This window comes from Geotrypetes seraphini, chromosome 10, assembly GCF_902459505.1.
Source record: "Geotrypetes seraphini chromosome 10, aGeoSer1.1, whole genome shotgun sequence".
In the NCBI taxonomy this organism is placed as follows: Eukaryota; Metazoa; Chordata; class Amphibia; order Gymnophiona; family Dermophiidae; genus Geotrypetes; species Geotrypetes seraphini.
Window position 1 is genome coordinate 136,241,689 of NC_047093.1, and position 26,648 is coordinate 136,268,336.

General features: G+C 39.0%; 1 protein-coding gene across 1 annotated transcript; it reads right to left on the bottom strand.

The window, feature by feature from the left end:
- Window positions 1-4,251: 4,251 nt before the first annotated feature.
- Window positions 4,252-24,877, bottom strand: LOC117368626 (vomeronasal type-2 receptor 26-like). The gene is made up of 7 exons (XM_033962354.1): window positions 24,620-24,877; window positions 23,064-23,864; window positions 16,084-16,311; window positions 13,955-14,081; window positions 12,092-12,976; window positions 6,360-6,470; window positions 4,252-4,265 (listed from the first exon to the last, which is right to left on the bottom strand). The coding sequence occupies exons 1-7, from the start codon at window positions 24,875-24,877 to the stop codon at window positions 4,252-4,254; spliced, it is 2,424 nt and encodes an 807-aa protein (XP_033818245.1).
- Between the last annotated feature and the right edge of the window lie 1,771 nt (window positions 24,878-26,648).

Below are 26,648 nucleotides of genomic sequence, written 5' to 3' on the forward strand. Positions count from 1 at the left end.
ATTCGTTAAATCTGTTCAACTAGTAATTCTTGACGCTGTCGGAACTTATCAATAAGACAAGTGAAAAGAAACACAAGGAAGAAGGGAAGGAATATAGTGGAACATCAAATGTAAAGAACGCATTAGATAAGGAGAATGAGGACAAGCCTTTAATGGAAGAAGTACCAAACTTGCTAGTCATACAAACAAGGAGGAACACTTGGCTGCACATAATTTTAAAGCACCAATCTGAATTCATGTGCAACATTCTTCAAATTAGTCCTTCATATATACTTCTCCTTTGCTTACACCCTAGGCTGCCTATTAAAATGTTTTAACACACATTGCCCCCCCATTACAAAACCGCAAAAGCGTTTTTTAGTGCCGGCCGGTGCACTGAATGCTCTGCGCTTTTCTGATGCGTGGGGAGCAGCGCAGAGGGTGCTAAAAACCGCTTTTGCGGTTTTGTAAAAGGGGAGATCGTGCTGACATTGTAACGTAACATACTAGGCCATATTTTGTATTGTAACCTGAATATATATATATATTTTTTTACTGCTATAAAATATATAATAAATAAATAGGAAAGACTAAAATAAGGAGTGATAATTTCTGCGGTCTCTTTTTCTTCACGTTTTTTTGGGATGGTGCAAATATATATGTGCAGGGCTCTTTCTGTCTGATGCTACTATATTGATGCATGATCATTGAGTTTAGTATTTTTTTTCCAATAAGATTTTATTGAAAATTTTTGAAGAAAACACAACACAACACAACCAATATAATATAATACAATGAATAAAGTCATAGGGTGTCATAACATACAAATTAAATACAATAACATTCGATCTGTGAATTTAAGTAAACAATTCCATATCATATTAAACCGTCTCAAACTTCCACGCTTAGGGCCTGTTTTACAAAGCTGCGCGGCAACAGCCCTGAAGCCCTTTAAATCTCTAAGGGCTTCGGGGCTGTTGCCGCGTGACAGCCGCTAGAGTGGCTTTGTCAAAGAGACCCTTAATCGCATAAACTTTTTCATATCTGCTATATAAACATAAAGTATTCCACCATGTATTATATTCCAATTTAGAGAGATCCTTCCAATTAATTAAAATAGTTTTAATGGTAGCCATTATTAAGTTATTCAACAATTTTGTCTCAGAGGAGCTTAATGAAGACCGTAACTCCCCCCCCCCCCCGGAATAATTATTGAATAAGTTAACGGCTCCGATATAGGAAGCAAATCTGAAATTGTTGACCAGATCTTATTCCAATAATCCGACACATAAGAACATTCAAACAACATATGTTCTAATGCTCCAATCCCGTATTTACATGACCAACAGAACTTTCCTGGAGGTATCTATCTTTGACACTTTAACCGGGATCCAAATAGCCTTATGTAGTAATAAGAAGGAAGACTGCAAAAATAGTAGTAGTTCTATTTATTCTAATAATAATTTATATTCTGCAATTCTATGTGGATTATAAACTATTCAGGTAATCAAGCATTTTTCCCTCATTGTCCTAGTGAGCCTCCCACTCTAACTAATATACCTGGGGCAATGGGTGACTTGCCCATGGTGCGATCTGGGATTTGAACCCACAACTTCATGGTGCCAAGGCTGTAGCTCTAACCACTGCACCACGCACTCCCACCATGGCTCAGAGCTGTGATTTGGGTTTTCAGGAAGTCAGATTCAGGAAGTGGATTTCGGTTTTCATGAAGTCAGAGTCAGGAGATTTTACAAGCTCCAGCAATATCAGTGGAGGGTGAGATTAATGATTGTGACTCTAAATCGTCTGAATATTTGAAACAATTGAAGTCGCAAGTGAAAATGGAATTGCACAGTGCTACAATGGTAGATTATTGTAAAAAAAAAGAAATTATTCCTTGTGGAATGAGAGTAGTTTGCCCCTAACTTGTTTTTGGATGATAAGTGTTTTGTTGAAACATGGAATTGTATATTGAATTGATGCTCATTGGACTTAATATTACTTATTATTCAAACGTCTCAGGAGACATTGAAGAGTTAACAAGCTAGACGGTTTGAAACAATTGAAGTCGCAAGTGAAAATGGAATTGCACAGTGCTACAATGGTAGATTATTGTAAAAAAAAAGAAATTATTCCTTGTGGAATGAGAGTAGTTTGCCCCTAACTTGTTTTTGGATGATAAGTGTTTTGTTGAAACATGGAATTGTATATTTAATTGATGCTCATTGGACTTAATATTACTTATTATTCAAACGTCTCAGGAGAAATTGAAGAGTTAACAAGCTAGACGGTTGGAATATTTAGAGAATTTGCAGAATAAGAATTATCAAGATCAACTACATGATATCAATATGAAAATAGAACAACTGACAAAAATGCCTTCCTTAATCATGGCATCAGTTATTAATTTATTAATTGCATTAGCCTGAAAGTATAACAGGAAACTGTAACAATGTACTTTTTTGTTAAAACGGTACGTGATATGTAAACGTGATTCTCATGATCAGCAGCCAAAAATCTGTAAGATACACCCAAATATGTTGAAGAAGCAAAAACTGTTGTCCGGTGTATTTTTTTTACCTCAGACAATTGAGAATTATTAGGCCATTGTCAACACAATGTAATTTTACGGTACTTTCTCAAGTTTATACTGTTGCTGTATTTAGACTATTATAATTCTCCCCCACCCCATCACCTTTTACGAAGAAGGATTAGGCTTTTTTTATCACCAGCCATGGTGGTTATTAGCCCCGACACTTATAGAATTCCTATGAGCATCGGCTCTAATACCGCCAAGGTCGGCGGTATAAAAGTTTAATGCGGCATTGTAAGGGTGAGGGGGAGGGGTTATCTTTAGTAGAGCTTCTGAAAAGTTGCTATCAAGATTATAGTTGATTTAAAATACTTTTGCCAGACTGATCTCTTCAACTAGATATTATGACAGGGCAGCTCTGTTGTTACAGAGATTTAATCATTTTCAAGCACCAATCTGAATTCATGTGCAACCTTCTTCAAATTAGTCCTTCGTATATACTTCTTCTTTGCTTACACCCTAGGCTGCTATTAAAATGTTTTAACACATCAGAAAGTTCTTTGACGCAGCATCCTTCCGATTACTGGTGCAATCCTCAGTTTTAAACCTCCTTGACTATTGAAACATCATTTATCTGAGTTCTCTCAAGAAAACCATTCAAAGACTCCGAAAAATACAAAATTCAGCAGTGCGACTGATCTTCGGTATAAAAAAATGGGACCACATAACCCCCTACTATCAAAAACTCCATTGGCTGCCCCTAGAAGCAAGAGTGCTGTTCAAATTTCTCTGCCTCTGTTTCAAATACATTCTTGGTTTGGCCCCCCTATACCTGATCGTCCATTCTAAATTGGACTGTCCCACCAGGCCCACACGCAGTATACATATGTTTAGCTACCCAATAATAAAAAAAACTGCCGATACAAAAGATTCCTTGACAGAACTCTTGCTTTCCAAGCAAGTCAACAGAATGGCTGGCTAGGCAATCTCATCAAGCACTCATCATCCTACCTTCAGAAAACTAGTTAAAACCAAGCCTCACCCCTGTACTCTACTTACTTGCACTTGACATCCCTACAATATGACTCTCACTCTCTCTCTTCCTTCCTACAAATATTCATGTATTCAAAGACATCATTGTTATTCTAAGACTTCATTGTATTCAAGGACTTTATTGTTATTTCTTCACTGACTGTCCAGCTCTTCTTGTAAACTGCCTCAAACTACTTTGGTATATAAAAAATAAAATTATTATTATTATTATTAATTGGCTCCAAGTTACATTTAGGATTAAGTTTAAAATAATTTGCATTGTTTATAAAACTTTATATGGAAATTCTTATGAATGACTATCATCTTCTTTATGAATTCCTGTTAAAATTGCTACTTCATAGCATCCCTTGGCACAACCCTAGACGCCCTAAACATAGTATCATTCAGCTACGCGGATAATATAACTATCCTCCTCCCCTTTGACATTCAAGACCCCTCATCCACAGAACGCCTGAAATTAACAATGGAAACGGTAGAAAAATGGATGTCAAACCATAAGTTGAAACTGAACTCAGATAAAACTAAATTCCTACTACTAGAGAAGGAAAAAAACCCATCCTTAACAGAACTGGAATTGAACACAATCAAGTACCCAATGCAGAGCACACTCAAGATTCTGGGAATACAACTAGACAGAAACTGCACAATGCAGACTCAAATCCACAAAATCATCCAAAAAGCATTCTTCACCACGCGAAACCTAAGAATAATAAGAAAATTCTTCAACAAAGATCAATACAAGATCTTAGTACAATCCCTTGTACTAAGTATTGTAGACTACTGCAACAGCCTCTACCTACCATGCCCAAACTACATGATAAAACAACTACAGACCGTTCAGAACACAGCCCTCAGACTCATCTACTCCCTCGGCAAATATGACCACATCACCAATGCATACCTAGACTCACACTGGCTACCAATAAACGCAAGATCCCAGTTCAAATTCTACTGTCTACTATATAAAGTAACACACGGAACAGCACCCAGCTACCTAAACAACAGACTATACCGTAACCTCTCACCCAGAATAAGGAGAACTCAGAGTCTATTCATCTACCCCCCTCTCAATGGTACCCGACGCAAGAAACTATACGACAGCCTTTTGGCGGCACAGACAGCGAAGATCGACCCTACCATCTCCAATCTACTGATCAAATCAACAGACATTAAAGTATTCCGAAAAGAAATCAAAACTCATCTTTTCAAAAAACACTTCCCATCATTCTAACCTCGCTATAGCACTAGAATATACTCTCATGAATACCACCACCACCACCACAGCAACACCCTCAACATTGTACAACTCACTACTGTACCCCGAATGTAATATTATTCATCACAGTAACCCATTATATACTCACTCTCTGCTTTGTAATTCTCCTGGAAATGTCCAGACTACCAATTGTAACTTGCTATATACATGATTCTTTGTATTGTAACGCTCCTGGATATGTCCAGACTACTAATTTGTAATCCGCTTAGAACCGCAAGGCACAAGCGGAATAGAAATCACTAATGTAATGTACTTCATAGTTTCAAACTTACCCCCCTTTTACGAAGCCGCTTTAGGCTTTTTTATCGCCAGCCGCAATAGTATTAGCTCCAACGTTAATAGAATTCCTATGTGTGTTGGAGTTAATACCATCATGGCTGGTGATAAAAAAAAAGCCTAATGCAGCTTCATAAAAGGGGGCCTTAATTTTCTAGCTGCTACTGGTATGATTAGGAAGAATAATTTTGAATGTATATTTTCTTCCTGTGCCGATAAAGTTTGGAGTTGTCTTCCTTTACAAATAAGACTTCTAGATTCCTACAATGTTTTCTGTAAGGCTCTTATTTTTTCAAAAAATTTTTTATGCAAAATGAATTTATATGGGGGAGAAACAAGATGGCGTCTTGATAGTAAGATGCAGTGACTGCAGCTCCTGCTCAATACCTGAATCTTCTTGCTCTTTCAAGCTTAATTACTGATATGCCGGAAAAGACGGATCCAAGATGGCCGCGAGTGGTTGAATGTCGGAGCGTCTCCTGAGCGTTCGGTAGATTTTTTTATAATTTACCTTTTCTGGATATTCAGCTTGCTCTGAAGGTTTCCTCATGCCTAAGAGGAGAGGGAGAAGTGCCGCTGGATCCTCGCGGCGTTCTGTAATTCCTCCTCCTCTTACTATTGAGCGCCTCTTGACGCGATGGAGGGAGCAGGCAACTTCGGGGAATCGCCCGCAGGACTTGGCGGTACGGGGTGACGCCGCCAGAATCCAGGGGCTAGAGGTCACGCTGAGCCCGGAAGAAAGAGATACTCCCCCCCAACCGCAGCATACTAGCTCGCCGCAGGCACAAGGCACGTCCATAGAGGCAGTTCCGGTAGCCCAGGAGGCTGGTTCATCTTCGAGCGATGTATTGGATCTATCAAAAGACTTTTTAAGTCTGGAGACAGATACTGCGGCTGGAACATCAAAGAAAAGGGAGATACAACAAGACTCGATTTCTACAAATATGGCAGGTGAGACTCCTTTCTTTTTGGGTGAAAAACCCACTGAAATTACAATGGAGTCTCTTTGGGACTTAGTAGTCAAACTGGGAAATTCATTGAACCCACAACTTAAAGCATTAGAAAGGAAAGTTGATAAGCAGGAACAAGAATTGACTCAAATGCAATCAGAATTGACTATGGTCAAAGTTACCTCAGATAAAAATAAAAATGAGATAGTAGGGGTCAAACAAGTACAAGAAACTATGATTAGAGATAGTACAAATATCAGGATGAAACTGGAAATGATTGAAAATGGCCAACGAGCCAATAATTTGCGGTTCCTAAATTTTCCCAGGATATCTTCTATGTCTCCTAGGGAAATGTTAAAAAAATACTTCTTGGAGATTTTCTCAGTTTCAGAAGAATTAATTCCACCATTTACATAAGTATTTTACCTGCCTGATAGAAAATTGGATCAGCAATTGATCAACGAGGGACAACAGGAATCAAAATTGGACATTACTACATTATTGGAAAGTTCAATGAAAGAATTAGTTAAACCTGCGACATTACTGGTAACAGTTGTATTGATGCCAGATAAGAACTGGATTATGAAAATGTTCTTTAAAAATAGAACTAAAGAGTTCCTGGGTCAGAAAGTACAAATTTTTTCTGATGTTACCAAAGAGACTCAAAAACGAAGAAAGCAGTTTTTGTTATAAAAACCTGGAGTAAATTCAGTGGGAGGGAAATTTTTCCTTAGATTTCCTTGTAAATGTATTGTTCATTATGGTTCTGATAAATATGTTTTCTTTGATCCGATACACCTAACCAAATTTGTGCCATTGAAACGTCTTGAGAAAGGTGAAAAAATAGAAGTAACAACAGGAATACATGATTAGCTCCCCGCGATTTCATCCATTTAGATTTTCTTAAGTATAAGATTATTTTATGATCTTTTTGTTTTAATTCACCCTATTGAAGTCTAGGATCCATTTATTGTGGACTAGAGATTGTCTTTATAAGGAGAAGATGTTATGATATTTAATATCTTCTATATTGTATTGTAATTTGTTTTCTATTTCTTTTTTTTTTGTATTCAAAACAATCTTACTGTACAAGATGTTTATGCTTGGGAATAATGTATAAAATTATAAATAATAAATAATACTAATTACTGATATGCCTAAAAGAAGAGGTAGAGCGGTGGTAGCCCGACCGCCGGAGCCTACCTTTCTGCAGCAGGGAGCAATCACCAGCTTCTTTGCGTCTTCGCCTCGGGGCGTTCCTGCAGAGCCGAACGCAAGGGAAGTGTCGGCATTGGGAAGCGAGATTTTGCTCTGCCCCGTGGGACCAGCACCTCCTTCACAGCCGGGTGAAAGGGGAATGCTGGCTGCATTGCAGACAGTGGAAGCTGCGCTGTCTACGGAGCTATCGGACTTGCTGACTCCTCAGGACTCTACGGCTGGATTATCTCTACCGAAGGTGGCTACAGCAATTTCAGCAATGCAGGGGGAATTATCAACTCTTCAGCCCCTTGAGAGACCTGCTGAAATTATTTTGGAATCAATTTGGACTGCACTGGACTCCCTCCACAAGGTATGCCTGGGAATCTTACCACTTGTTCAAAATCAAAATGTGAACATGCAAAAGTTTGAAGAGGTTTTAAAAGCTCAAGGGGAGAAAGTTAAATCCTTAGAACAATCTGCTCAAGGAGTTCAGTCTTCTTGTACCTTAATTACTCAGGAGAAATTGGTGCTTTTGAGGAAAATGGAAAATATGGAGAACTATATCAAACAGTTGAATTTAAGAATTTTGAATTTCCCCAAAACACTTATAATGTCTCCAAAAGAATTGTTTTATACATTTTTGAAAGAAGTCTTTAAATACCCTGAAGATGGGCTTCCTCCTCTACATAAAATATATTTTATACCTGTTTCTGTTAAAAAAAAACCTTCTTCAGAAGTTACTTAATCTAATGTTGATTTAAGCCCTATGAATTTATCTGGAATTTTGGAGATTTCAGAAGAAGAAGTTCTACTTCGAACAATGCTTCTAGTGACAAGATAAGCAAGCACTTCTTCACCTATTTTTTTAGGATGAAAGAAGTATCCTTTATGGACGGCAAGATTTCTATATTCTCAGATGTCTCAAGAATGACACAATCAAGATGGAAAAGATTCCAAGAATTGAAAGAAAATGTTAAAAAAGGGGGGGCAAAATTTCAATCGAGTTATCCTTGTAAATGTGTAATGTACTTGGATCAGAATACCTATGTTTTTTATGAACCTTCCCAATTGCAGTTTTTCTTGGAAGGGAAGGGAGTGACAATGCAAAGTTTCAACTGATCCCAATTTACTGGTCTGATTTAAAAATGTAGACGAGCTACTAATTTGATTTCTGTTATTTTTTAAAATCCTTCTTATTTTCCATTCCCAATGGATGTGAGTTGTTTCTCCCCCTTATGTGGACTACTCAAAAATTTGTATGTATCTAAAATTTGAATGAGTATTTTATTTTCCTTTTATATTGTAGATTGGGAAAACTTTTGTTTGGTCAATAAGTTTATTTTGTTGAAATAATGACAAATGAATTTAAAAAAAACCCACCAAAATGAATTTATAAGAATTAATTCAGAATTTAGTTTGTACTGCAGACTTCATTCCTTCTCTCTCCCTGTGCTTTAAGCCTGGAACAGACTCTCTGAATCACTATGTCAAGCTCCGTCCCTGGCTGTATTCAAACCCAGGCTAAAGACCCACTTCATCGAGGTTGCTTTCAACTCCTAACCCCAACTCGCCTTTAGGCATTTATGCCTGATGAACTCCCCAACCCCCTACTTGTCCTGTTTGTCTGTTTCACTAGATTGTAAGCTCTTTTGAGCAGGGACCGTGTCTTGAATGTTCTAATGTACAGTGCTGCAAATAATAATAATTAATTTTTTTGTATACTGCTATACCAAAAGTTCAAAGCGATTCACAAGAGAATAAAAAAATACATACAATCAATATATATAAAGTACATTAAAACAGTCAAAAAATGTATCAATTAAAAATTAAAAGCAGAAGAAGTAAACAGTGCACAACTAAGATGTAAACATGTCAAACAAGCATGTCTTTAGTGATTTTCTAAAGTCAGAATAAGAAGTAGCCTCTAATATAGGTTTTCCAAGCCATGTATTTAATTTGGCGGCCTGAAATGGTAACATTCTATTGAAAAACTTCTTATAGTGACATGATTTTAGAAACCCCTTCAATCAACTCTGGACCCTCACAATTATACCTATTTTATTAAAAAAAAAAAATGGACATATCAAATTGAAGCATGATAATCTTTTTTGCTACACTAATTTCCCTTCTAAACTCAGCTATGAGAATGGCTAATACTGTCTCAGTACTGTATTTCGGTCTAAATCCAGATTTAGAATCATGTAGGACAAAATGGAAAGATAAACAATCCATAAATTGTGCTGCCAACCCTTCCATTTTCATTACCAACAAAGGAATGGAGGCTTCTGGTCTATAATTTGTGATATCATTTCTCTTAGCTGTTGGGTTCTTAGATGTGGGCGTCAACATGATTCTACCCTTCTTCTTTGGAAATAATAAATAAGACATATTACTTGTTAGATAATCTAAAAAAAATGGATCTAGGGCCATTTTCATAACGTGACTAGGACAATCATCTAACAACAAGATAAGGAAGATTATTTTAAGACCAAAGACTTTATGGTCACAGCTGTTGTTATTCCCTCATCCACTCACAATGGAATGGCTAGAAACTACCAAAAAAAAAAATAAAATCGATTTTAGGAGTTAAAAGACCTCACCTAATTTTAACTATCTTACACTCATAAAATTATGCTATATCTTCCATAGTGGAATGAAGGTCTTGTACAGGTCAATAATTCCAGATTATTCAGTAAATTATTGACTAGCCTGTACATTTCCTTAATATCTAGAAACTCCTGACCTGTATAGGACTCCGCATGTTTAAATTTAGCTTGTTTGATCTTATATTTATATTCTGTAATGGCCCTTCTCCAGATCTCATTGTTTTCCTTTCTTTGATTCTTATTCCACCTTCTTTGAAATGGTTAAAGCCACAAAGCTTTCAGAGGATAAAAACTGAATTCAACACGGACCATATTTCAGCGAAAGTGCCTTCATTGGGAGTCAACAAAGTCTTATAAATAACTCAAAGACTTAACAGTTTAAGAAACTCCTGTCTCCGAAGCAGCAGTGTAACAAATAAGGTTGAATCAGTCAGCTCGTCTGTCTGGTCAATCCCACTGTAATGCAATTTCTCTTTAGCTGCTTGAATCACAGTTGCCAAGAGATATTATCACTCCAACCTGAAGGAGCTAAATCTTTTGTTGGGCATGATAAAGAAAGGAATCTCGAGTAGATCGGAGAAAGTTATAATGCCGCTTTATAGGGCAATGGTCAGACCACACTTGGAATACTGCGTCCAACATTGGTCTCCCTACCTAAAGAAGGATATAAAACTGCTGGAGAGGGTGCAGAGACGAGCAACAAAACTGGTGAAGGGTATGGAGAGACTGGAATATGAGGATAGACTTATAACACTAGGATTGTTCTCCCTTGAGAAAAGGAGAATGCGTGGGGATATGATCGAGACCTTCAAAATACTGAAAGGAATCGACAAAATAGAGCAGAGAAGATTATTTACACTGTCCAATTTGACACGGACTAGAGGACATGTAATGAAGCTAAGGGGGGACAGGTTCAGGACTAATGTCAGGAAGTTCTGCTTCACTCAGAGAGTGGTTGACACCTGGAATGCCCTCCCAGAGGAGATTATTGCGGAATCGACCGTCCTAGGCTTCAAGAGCAAACTAGATGCATATCTCCTTAAGAGAGGCATATAAAGATATGGTGGACTATAAATTACGACAGGTGTACACCTGGCAGGGCCTCCGCGTGTGTGGATCGCCGGACTTGATGGACCGAAGGTCTGATCCGGAGATGGCAGTTCTTATGTTCTTATGTTCTTATCCCTTTGCATTTCCATAGCAGAGGCATTGTTCCTAACATGAAAAGTAGCTAATCATCTTGAGGTGTAGTTATCAAGGTACATTATGGCCAAATTGTATGTCATTTGCCCCTTAAAACTTCTTAAAAGGCAATAGTGTGTTTTAAATTACAACGCATGTAAATTTAAGGTATCTCAAGATATTCTATACCATATAGTGAAAAGCGAATCAAGCAAATGTTTGAGAAACATCTCTTAATATGTAAGTTGAATAATGCCGCTTGGGGTGCCATTCCAAGCTGTGTTATTCCTGGAAAGATTTTCCTGTCCAGTAGCATTGACTGCAAAGCCATTGTATGATACTTGCTGGCTGTACTTCCTGCCAGTGCTTCCCGTCTCAAAAACCCCACCTCAATGACCTCCTTCAGTCAAATTCCCCCCTCTTGTTACCACCAAATTCCCTCCCTTGTCCAAATATCCCTACTTCTCCAAAAGCTCCCTCCCACCTTCCAGTAAGATCCCTCCTCCAGGTCTATCTTGCAAAGTGCCCAGGGATCAAGTTGTGGTATATGGGCCTTTTCGCAGAAAAAAAACCCCAAGGGAAAAATACCTTCACGAAGAAATTACAGAGAATGAAGAAGTGGGGATGGAACTATACACATCAACCAGGGATAGACAAGTAGATGAATATTTGTTAAAAAAATAATTATTTATTAAAAGTCGATAAAACAGTCTTTGAATCAAATATTGATTGCAGACCCGACATGTCAGTGTTTCGGTTTTTGAAAGCCTGCCTCAGGGGTACAACAACATCTGCCCAATAGATTGAAATATGTAAGAACGGGTCTTTTCTCCATAGTAATCACACATTTAGGGTTCCTTTTACGAAGCCGCGCTAGCGGGTTTAACGAGTGTGACTTTTCATCATGCACTAACTCTCGCGCTGGCCGAAAAACTACCGCCTGCTCAAGAGGAGGCGGTAGCGGCTAGCGTGGCTGGCGGTTTATCGCGCGGTAAACCACTAGTGCAGCTTTGTAAAAGGAGCCCTTAGTTTTCTGTTAGATGTTTCCTTTTATTTCTATCAGGTCTCAGAAGAATAATGTAGCACTTGGGGAAAAAGATACAGCCCAGAAGTCCAGCACTGGAAGACAGGATAGCAAATATCTCCACTGCCACCATGTACTTGCCCTTGGTGCTGAGATACGTTGGGATGAAGGAGACCCAGACGCTGAAGAAGACCAGCATGCTGAAGGTGATGTACTTGGCCTCGTTGAACCTGTCGGGTAGATTTCTCGCTAGGAAAGCTACAATGAAGCTGATACCAGCTAGACATCCCAGGTAACCCAGAACACAATAAAATGCAATTATCGACCCTTCATTACATTCAATTAGTATTGTTCCAGCTTCTGATCTCATATTAAGATATGGGAAGGGGGGAGCAGTGAACAACCAGATGAGACAGATAAGAGCCTGAAGAAAGGAACAGAAAAGAACTATAGAGTTTGAGACCCTGGAACCCATCCATTTCCGGAGCTTGCTTCCTGGTTTGGTGGCTTGGAAGGCGGTGACCACAGTGATGGTTTTTGCCAACACAGAAGAGAGCGAGATAGAGAAAGTGATCCCAAAGGAAGTCTGTCGGAGAATGCAGGTTATCTTCTCAGGATGGCCAATGAATACCAATGAACAGAGAAAGCAGAACATAAGGGAAATAAGGATAATATAACTGATATCCCGGTTGTTGGCTCTCACTATAGGGGTGTCTCGGTAATGAATGAAGATTCCCAGAATGACAGCAGTGATGAGAAAGAAGAAAATACAGAGGAGAGTCAAAGTTATCCCCAAAGGCTCTTCATAGGACAAGAAGGTTATCACTTTTGGGATGCAGGCATCTCTCTCTTGATTGGGCCATTGATCATTTTGACACTTGATACAGTTGCTCATATCTGTGAAGAAAACATATTCCCTCAGAATCTCCTTGAATAGGAAAATAAATGAATTTATCTAACACTAAGGGATATTTTTTCCTTGTAATTTGAATTATGTCGTATTACACTATGTTTCTGGATTGACAGTTTGGAAAATGACTCATAAATAAGACTGTGGTCGATATTTAGTGCTATTTAGATGGCAGGGAATGTCTCAGCCATCTAAATGGCATATAGCCTGCTATACAAAGCAACAGGAAATTCTACCTTATCAAGGCAGATACTCAAAGAAAACAGAGAAGGCGACCAGGTGGCACTCAGTATCTTTATTCTATGAAGACTCAACATTTTCATGTTTTGGCCTGAAGGCCTGCCTCAGGGGTTTTAATGCTTTGATCACTAAAAAATTTGTCCATGATGAGCAGATTAACCCACCCACTCTGTTTACTTTGAATATAGCCTGCTATCTCATACTCAGTGGTGTGTATTCAGGGCCTTTGCCCCACTACCTAAAGGGTCTGAGGGCACTGCTCTGAATTTGATTAGTTGAGCAGGCAACAGGCAGATGATGCTTAGCCAATCAAATCCAGATTAGTACTGTCAGGGCCTTCATGGGGTTTGGTGAGGGTCACAAGGAGCAGTGTGGATTTGAACCCACAACCTCAGGGCCACACTCTCGCCTTTAAAGGTGGACTAACAAAATGAATCTTTAATGTAAACCACTTGCACCTCATGTACTGACTAAATGTATCTTTATTGTAAACCGTTTCTATCCCATGGACTGTCAAATGTATCTTTATTGTAAATCGCTTCGAACTTCACGGTATAGCGGTATATAAGAAATAAATAATAATAATTATTATTATTATTAACACAGCTACCACACCACGTTACACATGATCACAAGAAACAGCAATGGGATTTGGACTCTGGCTTCCCTGATTCTCCTCATACTGACTTAACTATTAGGCCCTATGGACTTTATACATCGCTCACCAGTCTGGTTGGAGATCTCTCCTTCTGGGCAGAGAACACAGTCATGGCAGCAAACTAGTTCTTCTCTCCTAATTAATGCCATATAGCCAGGAGCACAGCTCTCACTGCATTTGGACTTTGGAGGCGTCTAAGGGGTGAAAGGAGAATGGAATAAGTCTAGTGTTGCTTTTCAAAACAATCTGCCTTTTCTATGAACAAACAGTTCAAACCTTTTCTTTGGGTAGAATGTATGCAGCATATGGTGGGGAACCAACATTTAAAAAAAATGGTCAGTGCCAAAATTAGGTGATTAAATATATAGGCAGATTGCCAGTAACTTAAGATTCTAAATTTTAGACCGAAATTGGGGCATTTTTTGTACCTGTATGTATAACCACGTGCATAACTTAAAGGAACCATAGAGCTACCCATTTCTGTGCCCCCTATATTGACTCGTGCATAAAATCTAATTCTAATTAGTGCCAACAATTACTTGTTGAAATGCCAATTATCGGTGCTAATTAGCTTGCCTTTTCAATTTAATTAAGCGTGCATGTACAATTTTCAGTGCTTTTTCTAGAATTGGGCAGATTGTGTTTGAAAGTGTAACATACTATATATTGAGCACACACTTTTAGACCCAGATTCTCGAACCGCACCGATTTTTTAGACGCCAGTAGGCACCCAAACTCAGCTAAAAATGCCATTCATATGATGTTTAAGCACCTACTGGTGCCTAAAATAATTGACGCCGGAATTACGTTTACAGAAGTAGCATTAGGCAGCTTCTGAACTCTTTCTTTAAATATCAGCTACCACTCAGTCACTCTTTGTTTTGTTAATTTTCTCTCCAAACCAATAGAATATCCAACATTGTTGCTTGGATGTCTTGCCACCATTTAAAACTAACCATGGTCAAGATTGAACTTCTTATCTTTCCTCCTAAAACCATCTCCCCTCTTCCCCCATTCTCTGTTCCTGTAGATAACACTCTTATCCTCCCCTGTTTCATCAACTCACAACCTTGGGGGTAATTTTTGACTCATCCTTTTCCCTCTCTGCATAAATCCAACAGACCGCTAAAGCCTGTCATTTCTTTCTCTTTAATATTGCTAAAACCCGACCTTTCCTGTTTGATCACATTACCAAAACCCTTATCCACATTCTCATCATCTCTCACTTAGATTACTTAATCCTGCTTCTCACAGGTCTTCTGCTAAAACATATCAATCAGTTCAAAATTCTGCTACATGACTTATATTCTGCCACTGTTGCTATGCTCACGTTACTTCTCTCCTCAAGTCACTCCATTGGCTCCCTATCTTCTTCCACATACAGTTCAAATTTCTCTTGTTGACCTACAAGTGCGTTCACTCTGCAGCTAATCAGTATCTCTTATCTCTCCCTATCCACCTTCCAAGGAACTCCATTCATTGGGTAAGTCTCTCTTAACTGTACCCTTCTCTGTTATCAACTCCTGTCTCCATCCCTTCTATCTTGCTGGAATATATGCCTAGAACATAATGCCTGAGTTGGTACTTCGAGCTCTGCCTCTAGCAGTGCTCAAATCCAGTCTAAAATCCCACTTTTTCAAGGCTACTTTTAACTCCTAATTCTGAACCACTTGTAAAGTACCCATGTCTATTTTGTCACTCCCTCTGTAATTCCCTACTCCAATTATACTGTTTATCTGTCTGATTAGATTGTAAATTGAACAGGGATTGTCTCTTACATGGCTAATGCAATGTACAGCGCTGCATGCATCTGGCAGTGCTTTTGAAATGATAAGTAGTAGTCGTAGAACAGTAGTATTCCACTTTCAAGTATCACCTTTCGATCATTTCCCCTATCTTCACTCTCTTCCTAATTTTAGATTTCCTTCATAAACATAGGGCTTTTCTTCCTCTTTCAATTTTGAATTCTCTTTCTAAATCTTTCAAGCTCGTAACCTGCAAGAGTTTGGGGGCATTGAGTATAGTGTGCATCCATGGGCTGTCTCCCAAAATGAATGATCTGAAAATTGCCCATGAATTTTGTGGTCAAAAATGTATGTCAGCTAATCATGCTATGAGATCCTTCCCATCACTTTATGAAGGTAGTTTGGATGATTAATCGTCTTCTATCATGTTCCAAAGTAAGAGAATTCTGACCTGGGTGAACATTTTCTCCCACACAATCGCCTTCTGGTTGATGTTGAACTCTTGTCCTGGAGGAGCATAAGGGTTGTAACTGCCAATTATTTCAGAGGTTTGTCTCCTGTTAGGAAGATACACCATGTTTATAATATCGTAGCCAATGGCGAGATCTCCATTCTTGTCAAAATAGATTTCTTCACCCAGAATGTTCTTAAAGCGGACATTCTTCAGATAACGATGGAGCTAAGGATCGAAAAAATGCTCTTTTGAAACCATAATTCATACATCCTAACATCTTGTGTAATGTAACATATAATAATACAATAAAAGCACATTTAACTTACACATGTTCTTAATCAATCATTTTCCCCCACCCAATGATTATTCAATAAAACACAAAAACATAGATTACCGCAAAAAACCATACCCTATTCTAATTAATGATATCTAATCATCCAGTCACCCACCCCCAAATGTAAGTACCCTAAAACAAAACTAATTCAGAAATAATCCCCCCTCCCTCCCCTTCCCTGGATATGTACCTAAATAAACAAAAAACTGACTCAAATCAATAATCAATTATAAAGAGGTAACATAAGATGTCAATGGGCCCCATATCAATTTAAAAATATTACCATGTCCCAAATCTATAATTGGAGCAAAGACTTGCCCACCAGAACGAAAAATGTAAACGATCATAATTCTTCCAGTTTCCCTCCCCACTTTTCTATTTTCGATTGGAGTTCTTCCCTTTTCCCACAGTTCCAGTCTTCTCTCATTTTTTTTATTTATACTTTATATTAATTCATGTTTATTTATTTTATTGTAAGCCACTTAGACTTTTTTTTTAGATAGGTAGAATATCAAATTTTAATACAACTTGGAAACCTGGATCTGTGAAACATTCTACCTATAGAAATTTGAATTTTGCCTGGGATTTTGCAGTTTCGAAAACATTGGAAGACACTTCTTTTTGAACGTGCTTCCAAATGAATTATATGATAGGGGTTAGTACTTGGCTTTCCGATGTTTTTTTTTTACAGTTTTTGATGATCATTTTTTATGTGTTTCATGTTTTATATTCATTGTGTTAATTTATGCAATTTGGTTATGTATGGTTTTATTGTAATCCGCTCAGAATTGTTGGATGTAGTGGGTAAATAAATTTTTAAAATAAATACAAAAATAAGATGAGTCCTTGGGAATTACTTTCTAGTTAAACCTAGTTTAATAGTTTAAAATTTTTATTTCAGGTATATCTAAGTGTAAAACATAATATACATAGATAATCATAAAAACATAAAAATGCAATATATCAAATCACTACAAATACAAAAAGCAAATAAAAAGCCCCTAGCATCATATATAAACAAACATACCACATCCTCATATGTGAACAATCATACGAATAACAGCAGATCAGGCGTCCTTCATTCCCCAAATGCTTTAATAAAATAAGTATCAATCACCATAATAAGCCACCCAGTCAACAACTAATAACCAAAATAACCATAATTGTCTTTTATGCTTTTCATGCAGAGATCGCATGAGCCATTATCTTCACCGGATCCATTTATTAATCTATGCAATTGTGCAATACTTATTAATATAGGCCTCCTTTTACTAAACCGCACTAGCAGTTTGTAGCACAGGGAGCCGCGCTGAATGCCCGGCGCTGCTCCCAATGCTCATAGAGTTCCTAAGAGCGTCGGGAGCAGCGTGCAGCATTCAGCACAGCTTTCAGCGCTAAAAACCACTAGCGCAGTTTAGTAAAAGAGGCAGATAGTGAATCCTTAAAATCTTTTAATGTTAACTTATCTTTTTAGTTGAAATTATATTCAGGGAGCACCTCCACTGACATGACCATAACGAGCCTGCTGAGGATCTACTAAAAAATTATTTTGGATATTAGTTATTGACTGAGTGGCTTGTTATGGTGATTGATATCTATTTATTAGTTGAATCCTTGCCAGAAGTCATTGGTACTTAATAAAATAAGTGGCTTTTTAGTAAACTATTAAAATTTGTTGTCTCCATAGTTGACCTAATGGCTAAAGGCAACTGATTCCACATCATTGGTCTTGCGATTGAGAAAAACTCTTTACATGTCTCCTTGAAATCTTATTTGGTACGTTCATGAGAGCTAAACATCAAATATCTGCTCAGAATAATAAACTTCTCCTTATAATGACAGGGGTTGCCATGCAACTTATTATTATTTATTTTTTATAAATCTTTATTCATTTTTAAACTTATAATAAGTGTGATAACATATCCTTACAAATAACCATAAATATATCACTTAATAATCAACAATGATACATATAATATTCTCTTATCTCCCCCCTCCCCACCCTTATCTATCATATAATCAATACTTATACAACATGTAACAATAAAAATACATGCAACTTATTTTGAAGAATTGGAAGAACTGGGATAGGTTAAATTACACATTCTGGTGGGAATCCCTTGGTTATATTTTTAAAATGGAACATTTCATGGCCATACAGCAGGGACGTTATAGGAATTTTATGGATGTTTGGAAGCCATTGGCTAAATTTTGTAAGGATATGATAACTGATTTTATTTCATTGACCTGTAAACATACACATCCAAGGTGGGTGGGAAGGAAGGGGAAGGGAGTTGCACTGGAATTTGATTAAGGGAATTTATGGATAGTTTCTTGAAGGTTTTTATTTTATTTCAAGTTTCAAGTTTTATTTATATTTGATTAATCGCTTAATTAAAATTGTTTCCAAGTTTCCAAGTTTTATTGATTTTGATATACCAACCATCAAATTAATATCTAGCTGGTTAACAATGAATTAAAAAGATAGGGAAAACTGAGAAAAATAAAAAATGTGTGAACATATAATAAAGCAAACAAACAGACGAACAAACAATTACCAGACGTACTGGAGTGTGAGGGTAGAATAATGGGATGGGTAAAGTTACATATTAAAGAAGAAGAAAGGAGATAGTAGGGGTTGGATAGTACATAAAGGGAGGGGTTTCTAAGCAAATTACAATATATAAAAGTAACATATAATTAAATAAGAAATCACATATAAGATATTATATTTGAATATTAGGTGGGAGGGTGGAGGGGTGGTAAATATAATTGTACATGAATGTATGCAAAGTTTATTGTGCTTTTCTTGTAATATTATATGTATATGAATTACTTGCACAATTGTAGTTTGAAAATTCAATAAAGATATATATATATTGTCACCAACCGTCTCAGGACAATGGGCCCTGAGCGGCTGGGACACGAAAGTTGTGCTCTTGTGAGCCGCGATGAGCTGCACAAGGGAAATAATGGTGGAAGAAAAACACTGTTACACCAGTCCAGGGTAGTTATTTAAATAAAAATCAGAATTTATTTTTCCTTTGGGAGAAAACAAAAACCTGGTCAGGATATTTCCATGTTTAGCAATAAGCTCCCAAAGCAACAAACAAATAAAAAGAAAACCACAAAAACAGCAAACTGTCCCAAAGGGTAATTGTCCAACAGTTTCAGTCCTTCTAAGTTCAGGCAATTGGCTTCAGCCCATGCTTATCTCTTAGTCAGGAAACAAAAATACAAACAGTCTTAAATTGACTCTCACAGCACTAGTCAGAGCAACGCTGTGACTTACCCAGCTGCTGCAAAGCTGGGGAGGTAGTGTGCTTCACGTGATATTATACTGCCAAATAGGCCCACTATCCCACCACAAAAATACGTGAGGCAAACCTCACTACCTAGGCTGGAAATAGTCCTTTCTCATATCAGAGAAACAACAACAAAAAAAAAACTCTCAGCAAACAAAACAAGTCTTTCAAATCTTCTGGAGCTTTTTGGTTTCTGAAGCTCCTACAGGGCATCATATACTTAGGAAGTCTTTCATTCAGTAAAGGTCCTCAGTTACTCACATTTAACCAACAAGCAGCTTGCCTTCACAGGAGCCAACTTCCATTGGTAGGTTCCCACTCATTGGAGCAGCAGATGAATCCTGGTCTATTTCCATGGACTGTGGTTCTTCATTTTCCCTCAAAGAAGATACTTCACCGGCTTCAGTCAGCTCCATGCATTCAAGTGGAGAACCGCTATCAGAATCTCCCAGCCCTGAACTCTCCTGCCTGTCCTGTGCCTCTTCTCCTTTTAACTGATTCCCCAGGAGCTTTCCTCTCTGGGTAACTAGCTTGCAGCCCCGCCCCCAACCCTCAGGTGAAAAGAATTTCTTATCAGCAAGCCTGGGCCTGAGAGGGGGATGGGCATTCTGCACATGTGCTCTCTGACTCCCTCTAGAGGGCAAAGGAGAAATGGCATCAGGGGATTCATAACAAGAGGAATTGTTAACATCGGGGAGAAGGTTGGTCTTCAGACCGGGCTCTGGACTAGGAACACACCTAGCAGGCATAGGCAGCGTATCACAATATATATATAAAAAGAAATGCATTTCTCACAATGCAGGAAAAGACAAATAAAATTCCTGTCAGCCCTCAAAACTCGATTAGGTACATATATTTTCAAAGTTAAAGTAAGATAACAGGGTAGATTCAGACCAAACATATAAGCTAGGGGGAGAATTCTACATAGTGTGCCGAAAGGTATGTGCCAATCAGGTGCGTAACAGTAAGCGCAAGAACAAGAAGATAATGGCAGGTGAGTGCAAAAATGGGGGTAAACCATCAATTACGCAAAAAGGCCCTGTTTCTATAAAAGAAGCTTACAGTTAAGCGTCTAGATCAGTATGCTGACATGATCTAGGTGCCTAACAATTTTATTAATTGACTTAAGCAGTGCTGATCATTGAAAGTGCTATCAAAAACTAATTAAAAAAATAATTATAAAAACTTAATTTGCTGGTAGGCGCCTACCGACAAATAGGGGTGATTAAGAGCAGTTTTGGGGCAGAGTTTGGATGTGGATTGACTTAGGCATACTCATTTAGGCCATAAAACCCTGACCTAAGTGGCAGTTCACTAAAGGATTCAACGTCTACCTGTGCCTAAGAACGCTTCGGTGTGGTTTTATAAGTGGCGCATGACAATGAATGGCGCCTAGGAGTTAGATGCCATTGATGGAATCGGGGCCAAAGTGCACTTAGGACCTATTTTAGTAATGGATGCCTAAGCGTTCTATTGTATGGTTTGTTCCTATGGAAGAGGAACGGGCAAGTTGGGATCTTGACCAGGCATTGAGCGAGTGTTGCATGGTCAACTGCCTATATTGAGGCATGACTATTTACACTAGCTTTTGGCTGGAAGAACTGCTCATACCTACAATTGGGCATGCAACTTAAGCTACATGGAACTCCACTTGACTTTGGGCAATGTAATGTAATGTAATGTAATTTATTTCTTATATACCGCTACATCCGTTAGGTTCTAAGCGGTTTACAGAAAATATACATTAAGATTAGAAATAAGAAAGGTACTTGAAAAATTCCCTTACTGTCCCGAAGGCTCACAATCTAACTAAAGTACCTGGAGGGTAATAGAGAAGTGAAAAGTAGAGTTAGAGGAAAAATAAAAATAAAATAAACATTTTAACAAGACAGCATTGATCTAAATACTTTGGAAGGTAGAAGAGAGGAGAGAAAGGAATAGAAGCAGAAGGGGGAGCCGTTGAACAGTAGAATTCTGCAGCATCCACTATCTCCTCCTCTCCCTATTGGCTAAGGCTCTTAACATTTGCATATCTTCTTCCCATTGGCTAAGGCTCTTTGCCTGCATTGTGATGTCATAGAGCTTTATGGTTATAGAAACCTAGAAACATGATGGCAGATGAAGGCCAAATGGTCCATGTAATGTAATGTAATGTAATTTATTTCTTATATACCGCTACATCCGTTAGGTTCTAAGCGGTTTACAGAAAATATACATTAAGATTAGAAATAAGAAAGGTACTTGAAAAATTCCCTTACTGTCCCGAAGGCTCACAATCTAACTAAAGTACCTGGAGGGTAATAGAGAAGTGAAAAGTAGAGTTAGAGGAAAAATAAAAATAAAATAAACATTTTAACAAGACAGCATTGATCTAAATACTTTGGAAGGTAGAAGAGAGGAGAGAAAGGAATAGAAGCAGAAGGGGGAGCCGTTGAACAGTAGAATTCTGGAGAAATTTAAATGATAGAAATAGAACAAAACAAAGACAAAAGGCAAAACAATAGATAAGATTAAAGATAAATCATAAGCTGGAAAGAAAAATAAAATAAAACAATCAATAAAAAATTCCTCCGTAGCCCTCAGTTTCTATAAAGGTTGTCCAAATTTGGATGCTCGAAACTGGGCATCACTGATCAGCACCCAAAATAATTAATTAATGGACAAGCACTTTATTGGCACTACTTATGATATGGGTGCTGATCAGGCTATATGGTCATCTGTAACAATGGGCACCTACATTGGATTGCATGCAACTCAAGAGGCCATGGCCATAGGAGGGGCATGGATAGGTCAGAGGCATTCACAAAAGATGCAAGCATTGTTACAGAATAGCAGGATTTGCACCCTATTTGTGCGCCAGATTTCAGACGGTATAATTCCTTGCACCCAAAGTTGAGCGTGAAATTCATTGCTCGATGCTATTCTACAGCGTGCTCATCCCAGAGTGATATTACAGAATAGTGTGCTGAATTTTAGCTGTGCCAAAATTTGTGTTCCAGGTATAGAATCTGGCCCTACTTGCCTTGTACCAATGCCTCTCATATATTGCCTCATTCTATAAGAGAATGTCTAAATTTAAGGGCCATATGCATGTTGAAATTTAAAGAATGCTAGACTTACGAGTATGTAGATAAATATACACTTGGCCGCCTAGGCTCAGCGGTATTTTATAAAGTACACACAGCATAGCATGTAACTACAAGAGGGGTGTTCACTGGGAAGGAGCATGGAGGCCACAGCCCACATTTACTAATGTCCATTAACCAGTTAATACACAAAATTTCAGTGGGCCTATTTACTCGCTATATACCAAACTGAAATCAATAAAAGGCTGTTACCTTCCAGCGCAAGTTTTCCTGTGATTTCAGACTTTTTGTATTCTCTATCTTCTTTCCAGAACCCTCTGTGGCCATGTCATGCAGGGCGTGTGCCAAAGCATATACAGCATTAAAAACTCTGTAGCTACTTCCGAAAAATTTCTTAGTACAGTGTAGCCTATTAATTTTCATTAAATCTGTGTCATTTGTGCAGGTTCTTTTAATGTTCTGGGAGCAAAGTGGGTGACACAAGCTCCTCCACCATTCTTTAGGCATATGGTTGCTTGGAAATCGGCCTGGGTTTACCTCACGGACAAATTTTAAAAAACTTGGAACAACTCCATTTGGCGCTGTGAATGCCAAGGTGTTATTCTTCAGATCCTCCAAAATTAAGATGATCGGATCGAAATCCCATTCAGCTGTAGTGATCAAGACTTTCCCGGACAGAATCGGAAAATTAGTTTTTAAATATAGATCTAATACATAATGCAGACTACTGTAGATAATAATCACGTTGGTTGTTGATGTCTTCATTTGCTTCTTTATTTCATCTATCCTTTTTTGGGGTATGAAATTAGTGTAACTGAAGAGTTCGATGAAGGCAACACAGCCTCCATTCTGGGTAATCCCTTCTTTCAAGGTCTGGATGGCCTTCCCACTGCTGTCGTCATCAGGCGCAATGATGCCAACCCAGGTCCAGTCGAAATGTTTCAACAGCCTAATGATTGCGGCGCAAAGAGACAGCTCACTGGAGACAGTCCGGTAGAAATAAGGAAACTTACTGGCATCGCTCATAAAAAGATTCTGTGAGAGAAAGCTGATCTGTTGACAGAAACAGTAATGTAATTGTTGTCTTTAAGGTGGCGAATTTAACTTTTTTTATTCCGTACATAATTTAATAAACAGTGAAAACACAATGATTTGGCACAATATGGAATAGATTTGGCAAAATGAATTTATCCTTGCATGTATAACTTTATATAAATTGTTTACTTTCCTATTTTTTTTTTTAAATTCAAATAAAAGTTGGGGACTTCAGCTCACAGAGGAAAAAATAACAGGAGTTTTTTTAAACCCTGCCTACCTCGGCTAAGAAAAATCCAGACAAAATGCTGGTATCACAAGATTGGTCACTACTATCATTCAGGTGTGTTCAGTGTCTACTGACAATATTCATGTCACCTTGATGAAGTGTAATGCTTTGTAGACACAGATAATTTGTTAGAACTAGAGAATGACACGGTGACAAAATTTGTCACCGTTCCCGTCCCCACGGATAACCGTGGGAAATAACCCCATGTCATTTTCCAGTGTCTATTTTAACCTCAGTCCTTCTACACCAGCATTCTTCAAAGCAAAGCTTGAGGGTCAGTGGTTGTGGCTATTCATACTCTGATTCTTCCCTGACATGAAGGTGGTTTCCTGCGGTGATCCGCGGGGATGGGAACGGTGATGAATTTTGTCACCGTGTCATTCTCTAATGTAAAGTATCTAATCAAATCTGAATTTCTTTATCACACTTTTCCAGTACAGGTTCAAGGCGATTCAAATATAAAAGAAAAGCCTCCATCTTCTACCTGTGGATAGTGGTACATCTGAAACAGGTTGGACATCTGCATTGATTCCTCAGACGGAAGGCCTTCAATGATCGCAGCTAGTGTTCCAGAGGTTCCACAGCTGTAATTTAGGATTCCTTTGTCCTTTCCTGAAAACATATCCACGGCGGCCGCAAATGTTAGGAGTGGATTGTTGTGTGAATCGTAAATATGGAACCCTAGTGTGAAGTTGGGTAAAAGCTCTGAGTTGTTGTTAACCTCGTCCACCGCAGCAACCATGGCCAAGAAGTTATAATATTGGAGTGGAAAAGTACTGTAATTAAATAAGTTAGTAGTTGAATTAATATCCAAGTTCCCAATTCCATCAATGTACGAGTAATTTCCAAAGGGTCTTTTGTAGATATAGCATTACCATTAAGAGGTCAATGACCAAAATGCAATTTAATTATTATATCACTGGTCCTTAAACCTTACATTAACGGGTGCTAGAATAGATGTGTGTGTCTGTCTTTCTGTCTCTCTCTTTCCTTGGCTGTCCACCACCACCCCTTGCCTTTTTCCCCTGTCCAGAAGTAGCCCTTCTCACTTTCTTTTACCTCTCCCATGTCCAGCAGCACCCCTTCCCTGCTCCCCCTGTCCAGCAGCAGCCCTTCTCTCTTCATGTTACATCTCCCCTGTCCAGCAGCACCCCTTCCCTGCTCCCCCTGTCCAGCAGCAGCCCTTCTCCCTTCGTTTTACGTCTCCCCTGTCCAGCAGCACCCGTTCCCTGCTTCCTCTGTCCAGCATCAGCCCTTCTCCCTTTGTTTTACCTCCCCCCTATCCAGCAGCACCTCTTCCCTGCTCCCCCTATCCAGCAGTAGGACTTCTCCCTTCTTTTTATCTCCCCCTATCCAACAGCACCACTTCCCTGCTCCCCCTGTCCAGTAACACCCCTTCTGGCCCACCAGCATGAACCTCATGTGCATATCTCTCCCTCCCCCTTCTGTCCCCTGCCTAAATCTATCTGCTTCTCTCCATTTCTCCCTTCCCCCCACTTACCTCACTCTGTAACACATCTCTGTGACCCCCTGTCTGCCTGCCTGCCTCTCTCTGTGACCCCCTGCCTGCCTTTCTTTCAGTTTCTGTCCGTGGCCCCTTCTGTCTCCCGCCCAAAATCAGACCACAATTGCTTCCTGCCCCCCAGCACAACTCTCCCCCCAAGCATAGCAAGTTGGCTCCCTGGCCCCCTTTCCCTCCCCTTCCCCTGCTTCCCTGTGCATCAGCATTTCCCTCCCCCTCCACTTTTTAATTGGGGTTCTACAGTATTGAAAGACTGTGCCTGGTATGGGTGTCAGTTGCGGTGCCTCCGGGTTTTTATTTGTTTTCTTTTATGTTATTTAGCATCTTTTATTCTTTTAACTATTCTTTTAATTTTAATTTGGTCTAATTCAATTTTTTTTATCTTACTATTTAATCCAGGAGTATAATAACTTTCTGACCGTTGGCTCCAACGGTCAAATCGGCCCTCCTTTGGTACTTGTGAGATGTGGATTCCAACTGGACCCCCTCAGCTGCTCCCCTTGGTGGAGTTTCTGCTTTGGTGCGGCTCCCCTACTGTTTTCCGGGAGATCGCGGCTGGCTGTGTAGGCCTTTGGCATTTCCTCAATCTGTGTTTGCAGAGCTCCGGTTTTTACATAACTCCCTCTCAGGCGGCTTGAAGTCCGAGTGGCTGGTCGCGACTTGCCTTCTCTTTTCTCTCCTGCTGTCTTCGGTCTGCTGTGCCATGTTTCCTGGAGGACGTCGTCGGTCTGGTCTTGAACGCTGTGTTTGACAAAGTGAGGACGGGAGGGGGGGAGTCGCTGCCGAGACCGCTATATTAGACGGAGTGAGGGGAAGAGGGGGGAGTCACTGGCGTGTTCCCTGCCTCTGTGTTGCAAACGTCGGCCGTGAAGTGTAAGGGAGACGGAGCCAGCAAGACCGCACATCACCTCCTTTTTGGCAGAGAGAGAGAGGGCGGGAAGGGGGAGTTACAGCTGTGGTGATCGCCAGTGGCTCCGGTTGAGGCTGAGAA

Bases quoted from the DNA above. Each gene is read 5' to 3' on its own strand.
- LOC117368626 (XM_033962354.1), bottom strand. From the start codon at position 24,877: ATGGTTGCTGCGGTGGACGAGGTTAACAACAACTCAGAGCTTTTACCC. The intron at 23,865-24,619 runs GTAGAAGATGGA...TTCTGTCAACAG, and splicing joins AGATGTACCACTATCCACAG to ATCAGCTTTCTCTCACAGAA. The intron at 14,082-16,083 runs GTCAGAATTCTC...TTCACCCCTTAG, and splicing joins GGGAGAAAATGTTCACCCAG to ACGCCTCCAAAGTCCAAATG.